General features: G+C 48.1%; 1 protein-coding gene across 1 annotated transcript in view; it reads right to left on the reverse strand.

The window, feature by feature from the left end:
- Window positions 1-23,860, reverse strand: part of LOC119183990 (uncharacterized) — a 35,221-nt gene that overhangs the window by 5,997 nt on the left and 5,364 nt on the right. Inside the window, exon 2 of the mRNA XM_075883072.1 lies at window positions 22,328-22,469. Coding sequence (XP_075739187.1) covers window positions 22,328-22,469 — 142 coding nt within the window. The remainder of the gene's footprint in view (window positions 1-22,327; window positions 22,470-23,860) is intronic.

The following is a 23,860-nucleotide window of genomic DNA, read 5'->3' on the forward strand; positions in this document are numbered from 1 at the left end:
CCCGGATTCAATCCCGTGACCTGCGGATCAGCAGTCGAGTACTTTAGACACTAGACCACCGCGGCAGGGCTTTAGAGCGTTATATCGTTGTCCTCTGTTGCAATACATCCCCTAGTTTGCGGCCTCCTCTCGGAGTTCAGACTTCTTGGGTAAGTATTGAAGTCCCGTGGGAATGAAGTACTCTTTCGTAACATTTACAGCCTCTTGTAATCTTTTTTCTATTTCTCCGTCACAGCTTCCAATAGACCATATCGTGACTTAATCTGCGTAAATATTGTGCCCAATGCCTTCGATATCTTCGAGTGTCCTCGCGAAACCTATCCTAAAGATACTGAAAAGGGTAGGCATTATAAGCGCTCCTTGGGGTGTGCCCTGGATTTCTAGCTTCACTGTATCTGATTTTAGGTCCGAAGCCATGAGCGTTACCAACTTTCCGCTAAGAAAGGCTTCGAAGTATTGATAAAAGTTGCTACCCAAACTAAGGTTCGAAATAGTGTTGAGTATGAAGGTATGATGGATGTTATCGAAGGCTTTCTCCATGTCTAGACACAGTATTGCTTACGTGTTCCTTGTCTTGTGACCGATTATTTCGTTCTTCAGTACGAGCGTGGAATCTTGCGTAGAAAGACTATGTCTGAAGCCTATCGCCTTGCGAGGGTAAACGTCGTGCTCTTCCAGTTACCTAGATAATCTATTTTGTATCGCATGTTCAGCAACCTTTCCCACGCATAATGTGATTGAAATTGGTCATAGATTCTGAAGGCCAGAAGGCTTGTCCGGTTTTTTTTTGGGTTAAAATAGTGTATGTGGCCTTCCATTCTCTAAAAATTCAGCTTTATCTCTCATCTCAAAGATTAATTGCGTTAAATATTCTGTAGAATTGTCTTCCGGATCGTGCATCATCTTGTTTGTTATCCTGTCGGGTCCTGCGTCACAACTTCTGTTGAGGTCGTATAAAGCCACTCTCACATTTGCTAACGCGAATTCAGCATCTAAAATGTATTGCTTGAGCATGTGTAGCCTTATCGAGGAGGTCGGTGCTGCTCTGTGTCTTCGACGGATAGTTACATATTCACTAGCGGCGCCATCAATGCTGCCTTTGATTAATCCTTCTGTACCACGTGCAAAATATTGCTTAACGTGCTGCGCTGATTATATTTTGTGTTGGTTTCGACTAATAGGTGTTTGTGTAGATTCCAGGTTCTTCTTTTTCTCATCTGGTCGTCTATGGGGTAGTAAGAGGTCGCCGAGTAGCGAGAGCATGCGACGGACGCGAATCACATCGGCTCCGGCTCAGGTTCAATTTCAAGAAGAATTTCTTTCTGGCGACCTGTTACAACGATAAGAACTTGTTCCTAGCATCACCACTCTCAAGCCTATACCGGATTTCAACCTGTGAGTGCGCTTTTAAACGTTTTAACGCTTTCGAAAGTTCTTGAAGAGGTCCACCTCGCTAACCCTAACAAGCCGGAGACGCGGCTTGGACAGAACGCCGCCCCGCTCTACAGCGGATGGCGAGCGTCTCTGGGAGCGTCGCAGCCGACGATAAGCACTCATTGTCCTCTCGCTCCACGGACCACATGATGGATACGCACACCAGTCAAGACGCCGATGCGCAGGTGAGCGATGAGCACAACGCAAATCCATGGATCACTGTTACCAAGAGAGCGAACAAACGCCGACAGCTGCAACCTCATACCGTACCGCCTCAACAGCTGCCCAGCACGCCGTCTGAGCCCGCTCTACGCCAGAGCCGGCCTAAGACGCGTCTACCAAGACTCCCACCACTCCCTGCCGAGGACTACAAGCTAGCAATCCGTCCCCATGGTGGATTAAATCTCAGCAAGGTTAGCCCCAAGACATTACTTCTCGCCTTAGTTCATGCCGCAAATATACGCAGTGAGAAGCCTGATATCAAGCTTAGAGTTGACGTAAATCAAAATGTGCTAACAATAAGCACCTCATCTGAACACGTCACCATGGCACTTGGACAAATCACCAAAATTACAGTGCACGCAGCAACCTACGACATAACCTCTTATGGTATTGCGCCTGATAATTCGTGCAAAGGGGTGGTCAACGGAATAGGCCATGAAATCACACCAGACGAATTCCTGACAGAAGTTGAAGTACCGGGCTACGAGGTCCTCACGTGCAGACGCCTCGGCAACTCCGGAGCAATGGTTCTCACATTTTGTGGCAAGCGAGTCCCTTTCTTTGTGAACACGTACGGACAGGCTCTCCGCTGCTACCTCTACAAACGGACTATTCCCCACTGTAGAAAGTGCAACAAAACTGGACACCGCGAAGATGTGTGCCCACAGCCTCCTGACACACCGAAATGTCGAGTGTGCGGGGATTCACTATCACCCAACAACCACGAGTGCCGCCCTTCTTGCATGCTTTGAGGTGGCGACCACCCGACGGCTGCCAAACCATGCCCAAAGCGGTTTTTGCCACCTGTCGACCGACGCAAACCAACCCGGTCAGCTACTCCCACCAAGAAGGCCCAGTCACCATCTCCCAGCCCCGGACGGCAGAGCAGTGCGTCCGGGAGTGCAGCCAGGCGAAGGAGCCATTCCAGGGATAAGTCGGGGCCCAAACGAGGAAACTCGTCATCGCGGAGTGGTTTCGCTGGCCAGCCGGGATCTCAAGGCTGGCACACGGACGGGACAACGCATCATCATGGCCAGCAAAGCGGTTCCCACAAGAAAGCACAAACGGTAAGCTGGGCAGGGCAGTTCCCTCCTCTCCCTCCCTCTCCACACCAGTCCCACTCCCTCACACAAACATCAACGCAGGAAAGAACACCACAACCAACGCCACCTAGACTACCACAACCCATGTCAGTAGACACTCAGCTTCACCCTGACATGTCGTCAACTACGGCACGATCCGACTATTGCACACAAGAGGCGTTGAACGAAATGGCTACTTCTTTAAGGAATGAATTCGCAGCTATGATGCAGGTAGAAATGCAGAAAATGAAGGATAGCATTATGGCTGAACCAACAGCTCCACTCTGACAATTGATCCAGCAGGCCCTGCAACCTGCTATCCAGCAGATTGTAACGGATGTTAAACAGCAGATATCGGCTGCACTTGGCCAACTTGATATTTCGCCATCTGCACCAAAACGAACCACGTCTCCAACACGTGAAACACAGCGACCGCATCCTTACATACGCCCCTCCCGATTCCTATCACCGTCCCGAAAAACCGTCCCAACAGCCGCAGCTGCTGCAGTCCCGCTTCCCACCACCCTCCACCAAGATTTAGCACAGTCCGAAATGCCTCCGTGTACTACCGAGGCCCCGCTATTGCAAGATCATGGCGAGAAACCATAGGTCAACGCGTGACACCCCTCAACTCCTACGTGTGTGGCAGTGGAATTGCAGGGGGTATCGTAGGAAACGCGGAGCTCTAATGCAATTCATTGCGACGCAGCAGATTACTCCCGATGTCATAGCGTTACAAGAAGTACAATGTACCCCTACGCTTCCGGGTTACACCACATACACGGACGTAACGAACAATACATCACATCGCACAGCTACATTAGTTTCTAAGCATGTCACTGTCATAGAACACACCCTTCAAAGCACCTCCATCTCACATGTACTTCTCGAATTAGTCCCGTGCTCTCGTTCCAGTAGCAGCCTGTACGTGCTTAACGTTTACAGTGCACCTAACGCCAGGAACGATGACTTCGGTAATCTATTCGCACAAATCTGCAAGTTGGGTAAACAAATAGTTATTGTAGAAGATTTCAATGCCCCCCATCTGGCTTGGGGCTACGCAACAGAAACGCCTAAAGGCCGACGACTCGCACAGGTTCTCGCGATTCATCGCATGACCCTGCTGACAGAACCTGATCAACCCACTCGCCTAGGTAACAGTGTGAGCAGGGACACATGCCCCGACCTCACGATAGTCAAGGGCGTTAGTCACCATTCCTGGTGCAACCTCATGGTGAATCTAGGCAGTGATCACCATATACTAACTACAGAGCTCCAAGTAGCAGCCACGCGTGCCCCAGAGCGCATCATAAAACTAACGAATTGGGATGCAATTAGGCGTAATCGTACAACTACCCATCAGGACTCTCCTTCCCTGAAGGCTTGGATATTAAAACTTCACTCTGATTTTCAAAGAGCTACCAAACTCATCGCTGCGACGACAGAAACGCCGGATGTGGACCAGCATCTGATACATCTCTGGGATGCCCACAGAGGCTTGACACGGCGGTGGCGGCAACAGAAACATAACCGAAAACTTCGTCTCCGAATCACCAAACTAGCTACTGAGGCACAGGACTATGCGAACATCCTCACTAGCAACAATTGGCATAACTTCTGTGATCAACTCAACGGCTCACTAAGTACACCTCGAACGTGGCGTATACTCCGTGCTCTTTTAAATCCCACGCAGACAAAATCACACACTGCTAACGCAATCCGCACCATTCTCCACAAATCAGGGCTCGACGATAACACTCTGCTGCACACCTTAAAGCAACACTATGTATCCACGGGCCCCCGTCCCGCCTACCGTGATTATCCACACGTACACGATACGCCTCTAGATGAGGACATTACAGAAGCAGAGGTTGGGGCAGCTTTGCAAAGCATTAAGCGCAACACAGCACCCGGTACAGACGGGATTACGTACACACTTCTGCGTAATTTAGATGACCAGTCCATCGAATATTTAACCGCTTTTTACAACGAACATTGGAAAAACGGCACGCTACCACAGGAGTGGCGACACGCAGAAATCATACTTATTCCAAAGCCTGGCAAGCCGCTATCCCTCCAGAATCTTCGCCCTATATCCTTAACTTCATGTGTAGATAAACTCTTTGAACGCGTTGTTCTCTCTCGACTACAATCATTTCTCGAAGACAATCACTTTTTTTCCTGATACACTATTCGGCTACCGTCCTGGTATCTCTACACAGGACGTATTATTACAGCTTAAGAGGACGTGTTGGATAGCCCCACTTCAAACCAGATCCGCGCTATTCTGGCCCTGGATCTGATGGGTGCTTTTGACAACGTCTCCCACGACCTTATTCTTGACAATCTCGTTTCATCTCAGTGTGGCTCACGTATCTACAATTACGTCAGGTCCTTTCATTCTGACCGCACGGCAACTATTGGGATTGGAGACCTCCGTTCGGATGTCATTCGTCTCGCAGGCAGAGGAACACCACAGGGCTCGGTTCTCTCGCCCACTTTGTTCAATGTGGCTATGGCTAAACTCTCTTCCCTATTACAACAGGTTCCCAACATCCAGCATGCCATCTATGCAGATGACATTACAATTTGGGCGACCAAAGGATCAGACGGAACCATTCAGGACGCCCTACAGGAAGCTGTGTCTGTAGTACAAGACTATGCTGCTGCCGGCAGCCTTACGTGCTCAGAGGATAAGTCGGAGTTGTTATTAGTATACAAGCGGCGCCGCAAAACCGCTGATTCTCCTGACATTTTGCTGTTTCTTGATGGCCATCCTATCTCTCTAGTACCACGAATTCGCATTTTAGGCCTCTACCTTCAGTCCGACGGCAAGGCCTCGTACACTACACACCTTCTGGCTCAGCAGATAACTCAAATTACACACATGATCCAACGCATCACCAATCGCAGGAGAGGCCTCTGTGAGAAAGATGTCCTCCGCTTAGTGCAAACACTCATAGTTAGTCGGCTCACCTATCATCTTCCCTTTCACAATCTCACTCTAGCTCAAATAGAAAAAATGGACATCCTTCTACGGACAGCTGTGAAGGCGGCTATCGGCTTGCCTCCACACGCATCTACACAACGCCTCCTCCAATTAGGAGTCCACAACACCATAAACGAACTCATCGAGGCGCAGCACAATGGTCAGCTTCAACGGCTCAGGCAGACCCGTCAGGGCTGCGCCATCCTGTCTCGTCTTGGCTACCCGATTCCTCAAGAACCCGCACAAGTACCGAGATATAAACTTGCTTCTACTGTCCGCGCACTCATCAAAGTGCCTCCGATTCCACGCAATATGAATCCCTCTCGCGACGCCAGTCGTCGACGCGCTTAAGTTCAGGCTATGACACGCGTCTTTGGTGATGGTACATCAGACTTACAAGTACTTTACACTGATGCAGCACGCTACCCAGAGAAGAAAGCCATGTGTTTAGCCATGACAGATGACACAGACGCCCTGGTGGCGTCTGCCACACTTCGCACTACAGACAGTGGTCTGGCAGAGGAGCGAGCTCTCGCTCTGGCAATTGTTTACGCTACGACACTGTCACATGACTCCCCTGTCACTATTGTAACAGATTCACAAGCTGCTTGCCGTGCTTTCGCTCAAGGACTTGGGGCTGCACATACACACAATATCCTCTCTTCTGTCTCACCGTCCGCATTACGTCCTGTGCGTATCGTCTGGACTCCTGGACACGCCTCTCTCCATGGTAATGAACGCGTTCATGCGGTTGCCCGAGAGCTGACCGGCCGGGCTCCATTGGAAGAGCTGTTCAATCCAGACGACGCATTGACAGAACCACTAAACTACAACGCTACGCTGCAGTACTATCGACAGAGCCGTTATACGTATCCTCCCCCTCATCCTTCACTTAACAGAGCAGATGCTGTCGCTTGGCGGCAACTACAGACCAATTCATTTCCTTGCCTTTATATGCTAAATCGCTTTCATCCGACTCTCTACCCCTCCTACTGCCCCTTCTGTGGATCCGTACCGACGGTGTACCACTCCACATGGGAATGCTCTGCCCCACAAGGCGTGCCTCCCATTCCCAATCCCACCCCTTCCTCTTGGGAGTCTGCACTGCTCAGCTTACGCCGGCAGGAACAGCAGCAGCTGGTCCAGCGGGCTCGCAGGGTCGCGCAAGGCAATGGAGCCCTAGACTGAGGGCCCCACCCAAAGAAGGCTCAGTTTCCATTTGTTATTAATAAATGTTTATTCTCTCTCTCTCTCTGGTGTAGTAAACATTATCCCACTGTTGCTTGGAAAGGGTTTTGCAGTGCTCTTCTTTCGCTCGATTGGCCTCTACAATTTTCTTTCACAGCCTATGGTTTAGCCTCTGGCCCTTTCATTACTTAAGTAGGAGTTGTTTACCTTCTAGGAGGTGCCCATTCTATGAGTCGGCTTTCATCGTTTCGACAGGGAGATCTGTTAGCACCTCTACAGTAGCGGCGCCAACGTCCTCTCTCAGCTGTGAAGGCCATTCTTCCAAGTTCGCTTCTTCAATCCTCCTTTCCTTTCTGATATAATGAAATTCTTCCCAGTCTGTGACCCGAAATTTGCGTAGTCTCTTTTGGCTGATGCTTTGGTCATTTTTAATATGTTCTGATCACTACTAAAGTTTTGGTTTTAGTTATCCCATGTGGCTCCGTAGCGTTGCTAACTAAAGTGAGGTCCGGAGTTGTGTCTCGACATGTCAATGGGCCGCATCTACTCGGCACTGATGGGTCTGTGATGAGTGTTAACTCTAGGTCTGCCGCTTCTCGCCATAGACTTTCCTTTGTTTTTGCTGAAGTGGTAACCCCATGTGTGGTAGGGAGCGTTGAAGTCTCCAGCAACAATTAGCGAAGAATCTCGAACTATTTTGATGGCTTTGGTAAGTAGGGACGTTAATCTTTGCTTTATTTTCTTCGGACTGCTGTAGAAATTGAGAATAAATATGCTTTCCCGATTGTGAATCGAAGAGTCTGGAATGATTTTCGTCAAGATGTGTTCAATTTTGCTACCTCTGATCTTCAGATTGTGGCTGCCGTATGTAGGACTTCTATAAACTAGGGTACGATACCCCTCCCGCCATCGACATTCTTTGCCTCCGAACAATGTCCGGGCAAAGTGACGTTGAGTATGAGCGTTTCTTGGAGTGAGGTAACGTGCGGTTTTTCGGGGTGAGATCAAATAACTTGCTGTTGGGCCATTTTGTCTGATTAGCCCCAGCAGGTAATTTCGTTGCCACATTTTAAATTTACTAGTTTGTGCTGCTGTGGTGCTTTGACTGGGATTGATTATTTAGTTTAGTAAGACTGTTGACTTTATGCGCTGAACAAAAGGTTTAGGGGCCGTGGGAGCCAGAGCAGGAACCACCATATTGTTCAGATATGCTTCAATCTGCAGAATTCGCTGGTTGGTGCGCTCACACATAGCTACAATACCTGACTGAAATTGTGTCTTTCGTTTATCTGCCCCACGCTATCGCTGAGTGCTGTGAGCATTTCTTTTACTTCAGACTTTGCCATCGTAGGCATTTGTTCACGTCGAATTAAGGCTCGCTTCTTAGGCACGGGTTTCTCATTGTCTCCTTTCTTATGGGCAATGAGCAAACATGGGATATGCAAAACTTTTATTACTAATCAGTTATAATTATGAACCACAAAAAAAGTTTCATATGCTTTCGGCGAAAAACATTTTTGTTTAATTTCTATAAATCACACCTCATTTGATTTAAAGGACACACTTTCCAAAAGGTTGTCCGAAAAACATGCACTATTAGTACTGCTGAAAAAAGTAAGTAAGTTTGATGTCTCAATATTTTGTTTCATCAGTAGTACATCGTCGTCAGAGAACGTCATGCTGTATTTTTGCGGGTGATTTCCTCTAAGAAGTAAAGCATTATGTTCGGGGACGGCATTATGCTCTCTCATAGTAGAGTGCCTCATACTCTAAATCATTAAAAACTTTTTCTAAACACAGCTATATTATTCAAGGGTTCTGCGTAAAGACTCCCATAGTAGGGTACCCTGGGCTCTAAATCATTACCCCCTTTTTCTAACCCCCCCCAATACATTATCGGGACGGCTCAGTGCTCTCCAAATATTTGTGTATGAAGTACTCAAAATCGTTAAACATCTTTTTCTAAACACACGCGCATCACCGACTCTCCCAGAGTGCACTACTCTAAATCGTTACCCACTTTTTCTAAACACACCAACATCAGCGACTTTTAGCGTATCTATCTATTTAGCCGCCTACGACGTTTAGCTCATCTGGCCGTTTAGATAACGGTATCAATACCAAAATTGGTATGGCATAACATGACTATATGACGAACATAAGTGAATACTCATGACATGAAAATCATTACAGGTACTTCACGAATGGCATTATTTACATTTTATGGTACTGCTGCTCTTGTGGTGGTTTCGTACACAGGACATGTAGCAAAACTGGTATAGTGTGACATGACTGCATGGCGAACATAAGCGACAGACCGTAACATAAAAATTATGAGATGCGTGTCATGAAAAACATGACTACAAACCACGCTTATGATGTACTTGCGGCTGTTTCGCTGGCTTCACATATACCAAATTTGATATTACGGGACGTGAATGGATGACGAAGGTATGTGGCTGGCGCAAATATGATAATAATGAGATGCGTATCATGTAACAACCTGACTACATGCTACGCTCTCGATGCACTAGCGGCCGTTTCGCTATAGCTTCACACGTACCGAATTCGCTATTGCGTGGCCAAAATGAACGACATACGTAAGTGACATGTCAAAACATGATAATATTAGCATGCGTGTCATGTAACAGCATGACTATATGCCACACTTCTAAGGCGCCAATACACTTTGACGTGACCCGGCACGCGTGCGTCCTGCATTAGTTTCATCGGGTCATGCCAGCGATGCCACGCCAGGCGCCGATCTGCCTGCCATATATCGCAGGCGCGCGCTGGGCTGCGTTGTGATGACGCATAAGCGTTTGAGCGCGCCCGGCGTCCCTCCACCACGAAAAGAGGCAGACGGGGTGCTGTCTGGGTAACGTCGTTGGCGCAACATGCAGCATCTTGAATTTTGCGCTGGTTGCTGCCGAGCCGCGCCAACGGACGCTGGTCTCGCCGGTCGCACTTGCGTCAGACTATAAAGTGCTCGCGTTTTGCTAGCACAGCATCGCTCTGCCCAGCGTGCGCGCGCGTCTAAGATACGTCAGAGTATATTGGGCCCTTCATGATGCACTCGACGCCGTTTCACTAGCTTCACATATACCAAATTTGGTATTACGGGACCTGAACGGACGACCAAGATGTGTGACTGGTGCAAACATGGTAATCGTGAGATGCAAGTCATGTAAGAACGTGACAACCTACCACGCTCATAATGGAATTGCGGCTGTTTCGCTGGCTCCATATATACAAAATTTCCTATGAAGTGGCGTGAATTGATAATGAAGGTACATGACAAGTCCAAACATGATAACCACGATATCGAAATCATGTACGGCATAATTTAACTCCGCCTCGTAGCGTTGTGCTTATTTTAAAGTGACATATCAACCTTCCCTCTTTGTGCTTCGCATATAATTGATTCTGACTGTACGTGGGATCCGCCAATTTTTAGGGGCGAAGCTCCTTATAACGGCACCCATTCGTCCATTGTAGCCGTAGTAGTGTGTAACCAGTTTTACATTTTGACCTCCAAGGTGGGGCCGGTGAAAGATTTCTTCTGTGCGTCGTTGAATGATAAAAGATAGTGCTCAATGTACATGCCAATGGCTACTAAGAGGGAATGAGAGACAGGAGAATTCGGCTTTTAGTTAACGGGCACGCTGCGAATTTTTTATTGTTCAACAACGCACAGAAGACCAGAAAGAGTCTAGGTTATACTCGCTGGGCGTAACTTCCTAGGTATCAGAAAGGTTTAGCGAGCGTTGGGCCGCAGTGCCATGAATACAGTGAACTAGTATATACCATGAACTCGAGGTAGTTAAAGGTGGGCAGTAGACACGAAGCGCAAGCCGTAAGAAAGTGTGCGTGTGCCTCCTCTCGTTCAGTCCTCGGAAAGTCCGCTGGATGGCAGTGCTTCTATATGAGGAATAGGGAGCCTACATGAACGGCCGTTTTTAGGGTGATATCAGCCTTTGACCCACTACATGCCGCCAACGCACCGCCGCCCGCCAAAACACAATGTTGCCAGACAGCAACGCCGCGCTGTCGCCCCATCTTGGTGCCCGCACTGCGTCTACGCCCGGTTGCATTTAGTTCTCAATAATACGGCGTCGAACGTTGCGGTAGCGTGTTAAACGCTGCCGGTGAAGCCTTATAATGCCTAGATGCTGCGTACCGCTCTGCACTAACCACAACAGAAAGGGGGTGCGAATGTTCCGCTTGCCAGCGAGCCCTGGCCGACGACAACTATGGCTGGCTCAAGTGAAGCGAGACGGCTGGGAGCCCACCAGTGCGTCTCGTATTTGCTCTGTGAGCACTGCGTATTCAGTTCACTGTTTTTTCCTGCGGCACACGTATATATGTTTCGCGGTGTTCGCGAATGAGTAGATAACCGAAGTTGTCGTTGCTGCGTCCACGCATTGCGAGTAGGAAGCCCACAAACGGGACGCGTCCGCGCGTTCGTACGGAGACGCGCTCGCTAGTCTGAGCTGTTGCAACGCTTGCGTTCGTGTCAGCGTAACCTCAGTATTATGTCGCAAGTGTTTGTGTGTGGGATGCAAATTTCTTCGTGCGCTCACTTTGAGAACTGGTGCGCTTACACGGTCGGCTCCCTTTGTTGCGCCGTACTTCGCGTAGCTGGAGGGAGCGGCGGCTGGCTCCAAAATGGTGGCGCACAGAAAACTATGCTGAATTTGGTGGAAGCTGGCAACAGCGTGCCCCGTTGCCCGCTGATTTTGGCTGAGTTTCTTGAAGGCACTTATTAAGATGTCTCCACCCTAAAAACGGCCGTTCATATAGGCTCCCTAATGAGGAATATATGATGAAAAGATGCGAGATGGTGGTGTTTGGAGTGTTGAATAGGTGGACGAGCGGACACACAGACAGATGCATGGACGGAAGCACGGATGGCTGCATGGATGAATGGACGCATGGACGAACGCAGGAGCGTATGCATGGATGAAAGCAAGGACGGACGCACAGATGACCGTGCGGACGCACGTACAGACGCACGCACGGACGGCCACACAGACGCACGCATGGATGGACAGAAGCAAGAATAAATGGGCGGACGGATGCTTCGCCCCACTATACATCATTCACTCCGTGGATATGCTGCCATTTTTTAGATGCGGAAGCATCTTATACTCGCGCCTTGTAGTGCGCCGTCCGCGCCGCTTCTCGAACATTCGACAGCTGACGCGCGCGCATGCGCCGTCGCCCACCATCTGTGCCGCGCGCGCTTCTCCTTCGAGAACATTCGACAGCTGACAGCGCATGCGCCGTCGCCATCTGTGCCGCGCGCGCGCTTCTCCTTCAAGAACATTCAACAGCTGACAGTGCATGCGCCATCGCGCTGTATATATACTCAAGGTCGGCGCTCGCTCGCTCAGTTGCCGCTCGTCGGTTGGTTTGTACGGCGCGTCGACGTCCAAGGTCGGGGTGAAATGAATTCCAACGAATCCACAAACACAATGATCGACGTCCCTTCGACCAGCGCCATCTTTTCGCATACGTGTGTACGTGTTCACTCATTTAACACCCCCTCCTACAACCACGTTAACCAATTTAGCCATCGACCCAAGTAAGACGCAATTTAACACCCCATTTCACAACCACGTTAACCAATTTAGCCATCGACCCAAGTAAGTCGCACTTTAACACCCCATTAACCAATCATATGCTCCGCATCCTCCTCAGTGTTCCCCCGAGGGAAGCTGCGGGCAATTTTTTATTCAGGTGGCACTGAGTTGATCTGTCATGCGGCACTGGGACAGCAACGTTCTCAGGTTGGCTTTGCTTTGCTTTCAGTGTCCATACGCTGTTGGCTGCTGGCACAGAGCTTCCTGTTGTACCTAGGAATTTCCCGCACGAAAGCTTGCATATATTTATTAGCTGCTCACTTTCGCCATTTGATGCCGAAAGTGCACCTTAACAGGGGCCACAGTTCATACTTCCTTCGTTTTATGCAACAGCTGTTGCATCTTCTCGTAATGTCCAGTCGACATGACCTGCACAGATGTGTTGAACAATCATATAGCTCAGACAGCTCCTGCTTTAATGTTTATTTGGTTCCCCCAGCCCACCATGCTCGCTCTGTTTGGGTGTCCTGGAGCACGTTAACGGCTTTTTTTTAATGCGAAGCATTTCTTGGCGAACTTCGGCGACTTTAAGCGTATCTATCTATCTAGCCGCCTACGACGTTCAGCTCTCCTAGCCGTTACAATAATGGTATCAATACCAAACTTGGTATGGCATAACATGACTGATGAAGAACATATTTCACTAGTCATGACATAAAAATCATGGCATGTATGTCATGAATGCCATGATTTACATTTCATAATGCTGCAGCTCTTGCAATGATTTCATTTAAATAGCATGTCACAAAACTGGTATGGTATGACATGATTGCAAAGCGAACACAAGCGGCCGACCCTAAGATGAAAATCATGACATGCGTGTCATGTAACAACAAGACTACGTGCCGTGCTCATGATGTGCTCGTGGCCATTTTCCTAGCGTCCCATATACCAAATTTGGTATTACGGAACGCGAATATCTGACGAAGGTATGTGAATGGTGCAAACATGATAATCATTATATGCGTGTCATGTAACAACATGACTACATGCCACGCTCATGATGCAGTCACGGCCGCTTCGCTGGCTTCACATATAAACTTTGTATTACGGGACGTTAATGGCTGACGAAGGTACGATACTGGTGCAAACATGATAATCATGAGATGCATGTCATGTGAGAGCATGAGTACATGCCACAGTCAAGGTGCCAATACGTTTCAACGTCAGGCGTTGCGTGTGCTCACCGGCGTTCATTTCGTCGCGTCACGCCGGCATTGTGACGACAGGCGCCAGTTTTGCCATATACTCGCAGGCGTGTGCCGCGCCGCAGTGCTCTAACGCATGCGCGTTTTAGCACGTCCGGCGTTCCTCCGTCACAATAAGAGGAAGACGCAGGGTGGTTTAGGTAACGCATCGGCGCGAATTTCCCGCCGGTTGCCGTCGGGCCACGGTGACGAACGCTGGTTGCACCACTCGCGCGTGGCGTCGGACTAAAAAGTTGTCACGTTTTTATAACGTAGCGTCGCTGTGCCCAGCGTGCGCGAACGTCAGCGCTACACATGAGTACATTGGGCCCTTAATGACACGCTCGCGGCCTCTTTGCTAGCTCTACATATACCAAATTTGGTGTTACCGGACGTAAATAGATGTCGAAATACATGACAGGTGCAAACGTGATATTACTGACACGCGTGTGATGTAGAAACATGACAACATGTAAGAACATGACAACGCGAGCGCGCTAATAGTGCGCTCACGGCCGTTTCGCTAGCTCCACTTATACTAAATTTCGTATCACGTGACGTGAATAGATGAAGGTCAACAAGACATCCAAACATGATAATCATGACATGGAAGACGTGTCACAGGTCCTGTTAATTAGGGAGGTGATCGCCGGGCTAATTCCAAAGGCCGAAGTATCGCCCCCCCCCGAACTGCACCACGAAAGCGCGGACAATTTAGAAGAGGTCCTATTTGACGTGCAAGCGGACGCCGGCTGTGGTCCAAAAAACGAGTCAGTGCCGAGAGTTCATAAACAAAACAAAATTATATTCTCAAATATGGCAGATCAAACGATACACAAATATGCACACTCGACAATAGTTGAATACGATATGTCACCAATCAAACAAAGTACTACACAGTACAATCAGCCACACTCGAAACAACAGACACAGAAACCATACGCGCTACAATGCAATCACATTCATCGAACAACCAAGACACTTAAAGTCTAAAGCGTTCGAAAACTTATTCAGTCCAAAGTCTTTGGAACAAAGTCTGAATGATATTCTTCCAAGAATCACTCACTCAAAGTCCAGCACTGTTGTCGTTCCGCTGCCCCCGAAGTTTCTCTTCCAGGAAACCTCGTGTGTTCAATTGGCCGCTCTCCAAGCACCAAGCTTCTTCGCCGGTAACACGTGAGCTTCCCACACGCTGCTGCTGCAACGCGTCTTCGCCCGCTGGCTGTAGACACACTCTTCTGCTTGTAGCACGAGTCCTTACCCCTCAGGTGGAAATGCTCTTCATTACCTGCTCTGTCACTGAGGACAGAAGCCTTCGCCGACAAGGGGTAAGCGTTTATGTTTATAAGAAGGAAAGGAAGAGAAAAGTGAGCCACGTAACAGTCTGCATCAGGGTGCGATACCTCAACAGTAGCTCACAAGGGACGGGGTGAGGAGGGATTAAAAAGATAGAAATAAAGGTGTATAGAAAGAGAAAGAGATGCGCTAAGCCAGTGAGCGAGGACATATCGAGGGGATAGGAGAGATATGAAAGATAAAAACACGGTCACAGGAGTCCGAGGACGAGGCACCACTGGCGAGAGCTCTTGTCGGCGTCAAGAGATGGTGTAGAGCAAGTCCAGTAGATCAGAGCTACGCTGTCGTCGGAGATTGGTGTCAGGAGATGACGTAGGGCGAGCCCAGTCGGCCAGAGCTACGCTGACGTCGGAGATCGCGAGGGCACAACCGGTCGGCGTGGAATCCAGCGAGCGTGTCTCGCCGACAAGGCGAAACACCCTACGCACCCTGGCGCAAACTTCCTTCTCCTGATCTCCCTTCTCCGCTGCTCGCCTAAATATCTTTCACGCTAGATTCCAGAAAATTCTAACCGTTTCGTCGGCGCGATGCACAGCCAAGGCAGGGGAAAGAGCGAGACGTTTCGAGGGCCATCCGCGACACGTGACGTAACTCTGCATTACCGCGCCCCTTTCCTTCGAGAACCTTCCAGGGCTGGTTGGCCGCCGAAGTGAGGATGTGAGGAGGTTCGTCGGTGAAACTACGCTTCCGAGAGGGGGGGGGGAGAGACGGCGCGCCCAGGGAGTCTTTGAATGCTTGTTTTTTCTTCTCTATCCTTGACCTTGCGGCGCCTCTCTGGCGCTCAGTCACCAGAATTCGGGCGCGCGCCCTTTTTTTGAGCGCTTGTTTGTGACATCATGCACCGAATCACTTTCCTCTACCTCGTACGTTGTGCTGATCTTAAGTCGTTTTCCCTTCATGTCACCCACCCATCGTAATTGTGGTAGTTTGTTTCGCCACCATGGCGCAATGCTTTAAAGTGGCATATCCACCTTTCTTATTCGTGCATCGCATATCATCGATTCCCACTGTGCGTGGGATCTGCCTGTACACTTCCGAGACTTCATGTGGCACCGAGGATGGGGTGTGCCTCCCACCCTCGACCGCCTCGAAAGGCGGCGAATGGTACAGTCAGCAACATGTACAAACTGCTCCCTTCGGGAAACGAATCATCATTTTCTGGGGCATTATGTCATTGCTCGTGTTTTCCGGTGAGCCGTACATGCTGGATTTCGCTTCCTCAGAGTGAATCACTTCGTTTCTTCTAGGCGTTGTCCTTGAGGCCGCTTCGCTTGTCTTCTCATTGTTGCTGGTTCTTTCTGCCTCTGGCACAACCGCTGCGTGGCGGTTGCAGTGGGCCGGCGAAACCGCGCGCTCTTCCCGATTCTAGAGCGATTGTACTCGGAGCTGCTGTCTGTTAGGTCGGAGGAGCTCTTCTTCCTCGGTGAAGAGGAATTCTTTCGGCACTAGTCTTGCCCTTTTGTGCCAGTCTGTGACGGATGAGTGAAACTTGTCTTTCGGCTAACATGGTATTGGTATGCTGATGTGTGGATGCGACGTCAGAAATGACATGCCAACAAGTAAATACTTAAAATGTACATATTCATGTTTACTTGTGCGTCTTGTTTTACCTTGCAATATTCATATGTGTATCTGTCCTTTTCTGACACTTTTGTGTGGCTGAGTTTTTGTGAACCATCTAAAGTGCACGTTCTTTCCACGTCATTTCATATCTGTGTTTATGTAAATGAATTATGTCTTGTCATCATCCCCATTGTATGTCTAAGAAAAAAATTTCTGTTGTAATTTCATTGACGTCTGTGACAATAAATTTTTGAAACAAATATTAAGCGTGATTTTGCCGTTTTAAGGCCCATGGGACGGTTCTGTGCTCTTCCATACTAGAGTAACAAGTACTCCAAATCGTTAACCACCATTCCTGAACACACTGCCGTGTGTTTTGCGGACGAAGCTCCTCAAGCCATGGGTCGGGCGTCTGCGATGTATGTAGTAGTAGTAGTAGTAGTGGTAGTAGTAGTTGATTGATTGATTTGTGGGGTTTAACGTCCCAAAACCACTATATGATTACGAGAGACGCCGTAGTGGAGGACTCCGGAAATTTTGACCACCTGGGGTTCTTTAACGTGCACCCAAATCTGAGTACACGGGCCTACAACATTTCCGCCTCCATCGGAAATGCAGCCGCCGCAGCCGGGAATCGAACCCGCGACTTGCGGGTCAGCAGCCGAGTACCTTAGCCACTAGACCACCGCGGCGGGGCTAGTAGTAGTAGTAGTAGTAGTAGTAGTAGTAGTAGTAGTAGTCATCGTTGTCGTTGTCGTCGTCGTCGTAGTAGTAGTAGTAGTAGTAGTAGTAGTCGGTAGTCACCTCCGCGGTCGAACAAGAGAAGCGGCATGCGAGCACTCTTTTGAATTTAGGAGGCAACCCGCGCTCGTCAATCATAAATAAAAAGATTGTTGTTTCTTATGAAATAAGCTACAGAGACGAGTATCCGTGACTTAATCTTCAATAAAATTTGCCTTGAATTTGATGCTTACTGGAAAAAAACTAGCAACACAAAGACGCACTTTGAGCACTAAAGGTTGCCACAAACTTGTTGGGTGTAATCTCCTTGGCTTCAGCAAGCTTTAGCAAGGGTTAGGCCGTCATGAACTAGCGGCGGATAATGGTGGATACTAGATACTTGACGCAGGCCTTAAGAGACTGCGTGCGTGCCGCTTCGCTAGTCCGGCCGTGCCACCTCTCGTTTAGTGCTTGAAATGTCCGCTGGATGACGGAACTACTATTTGATCAATATATGATGAAAAGTTGCGAAATGGTGGTACTTAAAGTGTTCACTAGATGAACGGACAGATGGACCGACGCACGGACGGATGGACAGACAGAGAGATGCACGGCAGGATGAATGGACACATGCACCGACTTATCCATGAACAGATAGACCGACAGATGCAGGGGCAGACGCATGGCCGGACGGACAGATGCACAGATAGACGTACGGAAGCAAAAACAACCATATGGACGGAAGCAAGAACGGACTGTCGGATACTTCACACCACTCATCATCATGCACTCCGTGTATATGCATTGATTTTTGTTATTGCTATAGCAATTATATAGACTCTCTCGAATGGATTTTGCCGCTGACGTTGGCGTCGTCGTCATTTACCATATATGTATACACAGTTATATATATGAAAATGCAAGAAAAAATTGTCCTAAAACAGACTCCGGCACGCGAAATCGAACCTCCGACCTCTGAATTGTGAGTGCGCGCGGCGTTGAGCCACGAAGCCATTGAGCCACGAAGGAGCACCTTCTGCAAGGTTCAAACGGCAAGCTATTTATATCTACCATTTCTCGCTGACGATGGGCATCTCGGGAGAACTGCAATTGTGTTCTCAGCATTACCAGCGCGAATGCGCAATGAGCGTGTGTCGCCTAGGGAGCCTTCATGTGCGCGCGTCTTCGTTTTTTTTTAACAGAGAAGCACGCACATGAAGGTTCCCTAGTGTCGCCACATTTTTCTTCCTGTGCCCATTTCGACATTCATTGTTCCATCATGGGACACGTTGTTTGCCAGACAGTCCAGATGTCTGTGGAACGGGTTGAGTTGCAGCATCAGTCAGAAAGACTGTAAAGTACTTTACAGTTTTCTTTACACTTAAGCTTCATATGTAGGTTCATTTCAAGAGAGTAATCTTACGAAACTATTCCCAATGTGTTATATCTGTGAGTCGTTTGGGAACCTGTGGAGAACATTGATTCGATACTGGCATACTCAAAACTATAGGAAGGTGTTCATATCCTAAAAGAATATTGCTTACATTCCAATGAACTAGGGGTAAAAGCAATTGGGGCGTAATGGTGGGATTTGTGTATGAGTAGGTTTTCTTGGTGAAGCTAAAGTACATTGGCTTTTTCTTATTCAATGGGCAGGCACCAGAACAAAAAGGAAATGTTCAATAAGGCAACCTCAAGCATCGCAGCGAGAATCTCCCCATGGACCGTTATGTGCATTCAGGTCCACAAGTACCAGATAAGATTCTGGTAGTTCGTCTATAAAAAAATGAAATTCATGCTTGTCAAGACTATGATGTGGAGATACGTAGAGAAAGAAGATGGTGACGATTTTGTTCATAAGAACTTTAGAATAGCCACTACCGCAACGGTTGTTTGTAGTGGTAGATGTGTGGGGCCATTTTCTTAGATATAAAGGGCGCGTACGATAGCGTCTACCATGAGGCCATTCTTGACGCACTTGAAGACATCGGCGTAGGTGGCCGACTACACGCATGGATAGGGAGCTATCTCAGAGGACGTACCATTTTTATGTCGACATCCGACGGTGACACGGCCAGGCACCTCGTAAGCCGTGGAGTTCCGCCAGGCGCCGTCCTGAGCCCCATGCTTTTTAACATAACACTCATTGACCTTGAAGCTGAGCTTCCCGACGTTGTCAGAATCAGTGCGTATGCGGACGACATATGCATATGGGCATCTGGAGCAACGCGACCAGAACTGCGAGCAAGGCTACAACAAGGCACATCAATAACATCTAAGTACTTACGTCGTCAGGGCCTGGAACTTTCAATAGCAAAATGTGCAGCATTGGCATTTACGAAGAAATCAATGTCGCGGTACCCAATCTTCGCTCACGGAGCAGTGATTCCCGTGGTTAAGCACCACCGCTATTTAGGGGTCGTCATTGATCGCAACCTGTCCTGGTCAAAGCATGTGACTGTGCTGATAAACAAACTAATCAGTTTTGTGTATGTTCTTCGTGTTATAGCAGGACTGAGATGGGGCCCTTCGGAGAAAAGTCTTCTGCAGTTATACAAGGCATTGTTTGTGGGCTATATAAGGTACAGCTCACCTGTGCTTTCCAGCATGCGGGCAACGTGCCTTCGTACTTTAGAGTGCCTTCAGGCACGAGCACTGAGAATATGCCTTGGCCTGCCACGGTGCAAATCTACCTCTGGCACTATAGAGGAGTCACGCACCTACCCTATACAGGTTTACACGTCCTGTGAGCCTCTTCGAGTGCACCTTCGTCTGCTGACCCGACATGCACAGCACACGTTATCTTCGCTACAAGTGGACCGACCAGGCTGTACCTATTCGCGATGCCTCGATACGCATAGGCACATGATCCCGTCAGGCTTTGCACCTGCCGTAATCCCTGCAGTGCCTCCATGGACGTTGACTAAACCGCTGGTGTGCCTTCACATACGTGGAATTTCGTATAAGTCGCGTGTTTCTTATATTGCCCTCAAGCAACTCACCTTGGCACATTTAGATGACCGATACAGCGACTCTGTGCACATTTACACCGATGGATCCGTAACTTCATCCGCCTCAGCTGCAGCCTTCGTGATCCCTCAACTCGGTATTTCCCGACAGTACAAATTAGATCATAGGTCATCTTCGACAGCTGCAGAACTTGTTGCTATACAAGAAGCCATAAAATTTGTGAACGACCAAGCACCGCGTAATTGGACGACTCTGTCTGATTCAAAATCAGCGCTTCAAGCTATCCATTCTTGCTTAAGAAGAGGCCAATTTTACGAGTTAACGTTAGGAATCGTCCAAGCATTTGACCTAACACACATGGGTGGTCACTTGATTACACTCCAATGGATTCCTGGACACTGCGGCCTGGTTGGCAACGAAACAGCCGATAGAGAAGCAAGAGCGGCAATATACAACGCTCCTATGTACGTCAAAGTACCCTACTCGCGAGGTGACGTCAACACATTGTTGAGATCACTCATGCGCGAATGCGCTGCCACTTACTGGTTGCTACCAGATCGCCGGAACAAGCGCCTGAGGGAAACAGACCCCAGTATGACTTTTCGTCTTCCAGATAAAATCAGCCGAAGACATGCTAATATACTGCACCGAATTCGCCTGGGCGTCGCATTCACTCGCCACTACACCCACCTAATCGGCCGCGCGGACAGCCCAAACTGTGAAAGCTGCCAAGTGCGCGAAACGATAGCTCACATATTTTGTGACTGTGCATTATACAGGGCACAAAGAGAAATGCTAACTGCAACGTTGGCAAGCATTGGACGAACACCATTAAGTGAAAGCCACATATTGTCAGCAATGCACGACCAAACAGTGTCAAAAACTGCTACAAAGGCTGTTCTAGACTTTATAAAAAGCACTGAACTATAAACTAGACTGTAGGGTACTATACTAAGTGGCTACTGTACATACGCACCACCTCTTCTTGTCCCCATCATCACCCTTCATCCCTCTTTCTTTCCCCTTTCCCTTATCCCCTGTGTAGAGTAGCAGGCTAGAGCGAACTAGCTCAGGCCGACCTCTCTGCCTTCTAATAAATTCTCACTTTCTCTCTCTCTCTCTTCCTTAATTAAAAATTTCCTACACCGTTGGATGACGTCAAAGCACCATCTTTGTCCTTTCGAAATATATTATATTCACGAAAAAAATTGGTGTTCTTCTAAGTGGGTTTCTTGTACACACAGCACTTTGTGCGAATACTTGTGTAGAGTTTTTAGACATCATCGAGATTTCTAAGCAGTACTCTGACATTGCACTGTATATTTTCTGTTTTCATATTGAGAGTAAAATATTACTGTGTGTACAAAAAGAGAGTAATTTATGTATGAAAAGAAATAATGACTTCTTTTACAGGGCCTTTGCGAGACCCTGTGGTCAACGTTTGTCTTTTTTGGAGCGGTCGAGAGGCTCTCGTCACTCCATTGGCGCTGCTTGTACCGTTTGACGGGAAGTGTCTATCGCATCTGCTGATGCGATGGGCAGTCGCTCTACCGAGCTTTGTTTACGCAATGTTGGTTTCGTCAGGGCAGACCAACCCTTCGGCCCCATTAGGCAAGAGGTAGAGTAGACCTCTTTGGCTACTGCTGTATTTCTCTTCTCTCTGTTGTGCGTTTCCAAGTTCAAAGTGCCCTATATGACATAGACGGCTTCTAAGGGCTCCGCACCTATTAAAACCAAGAAATGTATGTAACCAAACCTTTTATAGTGCACTGCTCGCGTTTCTTCATTAAGGTGTAGAGTGCGCTCCCACAATGATAAGAGAGTTTCTGAGACCGTTTTATCCACAGTCTGTGTAAATCATAAAAACTTAACTGTTCCTTCAGCGACTTTCGTTACTTAGGTGTCACATGCACTTATTATTGATGTTTCAAAGCTTAAGCGAACTAGTTTTATTACCTGTTGCGTACTTACCCCGATCACGAGTTGTACCAGTGGGTCAAGTTGGGCTGTTATTGATTGTTGCACCGTAATTGGGTTGATGGGACACTGGTTATTCCACAACACACCCAGCTGTTGTTCAACGCTTGTCGTTCCTCCGCAGAGTTTGTACGTGCTGAAGTGAAACGAAAATGTGAGCATGTGAGGCACTTTTGATGAAACTGCGAATGCTGGAGCGCCTATTTTTACAAGGTGTCCATGGCTAAGCTTTCCCTAACATTAACCCGCCGAGACTGCAAGCAGATTTCACGTTGAAACAGAAAGCACTGTGCTACTCTACTCATTTCTTATGCCACTAAATGCTAAATAATTACCACGGCGTAGTCACACAGATGACGGCTAAATGTTCTGGAATATTGCCGAACTGAACACTTTAAAAAGTTTAATGAAATGTACATATAGTCATTTTTAAGGTAACCCATTCATTTTGGCATATCTCCAGTCACACTTCTGACAAACGGACATTGTTCACTTATAGACTTTTCACTCAAGGATCCCTGGGCACCGCATAGTCTTCTCTGGGCTGTTGTTAGTGCGCGTGCCCCCCAAAAAATGCACTGCTGAGGCTGTGACGTCCACTTTCGTACTTTCGTGCAACAGCCCAGAAAAGAGGAAATTGTTTTCTTGGTAATAAAGGTCGATAGCCAGCCTTCGAATGGCATTAGTTTTCATTAAATCTCGTCATTAAATGCACTCGTCAAAATGCTCCTTGTGAGAAATTGTTAGAAAAAAGGGCCTATATTTATTGTGTTCTATAAATTCATTCTAGAGAACAGTGAACATCAAGTACAATCCAACAGAGCATCGCAATAGAACACAACAGCCACAGACACACCACAAAATGTGACAAAAAGGAATGTTTACACATGTACACGGAACACAACATATACAGACAAACCAAAAATTGATACTAAAAGATATGATTACATATTTACACTACATGGTAAATGAACAACACACAAATGAAACGTAAAGAACTATGTGTTAGTTATTTCTATATTATTTACATGATATTGGTGCGAGTACTAAATAAACATTACCCAATCCAAACCAGACAGGGCTGAGCACAAGCTTTACACGTCTCACGCATACGAACACAAAAAAGGCAAGACTAGTGTCGAAGGAATTCCTCTTCCCCGAGAAACAAGAGTTCCTCCGACAAAACAGATAGTAGTTCTTTGTACAGTCGCTCCAAAATCGGAAAGAGAGCGCGACGCCGATGACCTGCTGCAACCACCTCACAGCGAATGCGCCAAGGACGGTAGGCACCAGCAACAATTAGAAGGCAGGCGAAGTGGCCTCCAGATCAATGCCCCGAAGAAACAAAGCGATTTACTCCAAGGCCGCAAAAACCAACATGCACGGCCCTCCAAAAAGCACGAGCGACGACGCATTGTCTCAAAACACGCTTATTCGTTTCCCGTAGGGAGCAGTCGGGCATGTTGCTGACTGCACCAATCTCTACCTTTCGAGGATTTTAACGGTGAGAACTCCCCGCTCCAGCCA

Source organism: Rhipicephalus microplus, unplaced genomic scaffold (assembly GCF_043290135.1).
Source record: "Rhipicephalus microplus isolate Deutch F79 unplaced genomic scaffold, USDA_Rmic scaffold_15, whole genome shotgun sequence".
Lineage (NCBI taxonomy): Eukaryota > Metazoa > Arthropoda > Arachnida > Ixodida > Ixodidae > Rhipicephalus > Rhipicephalus microplus.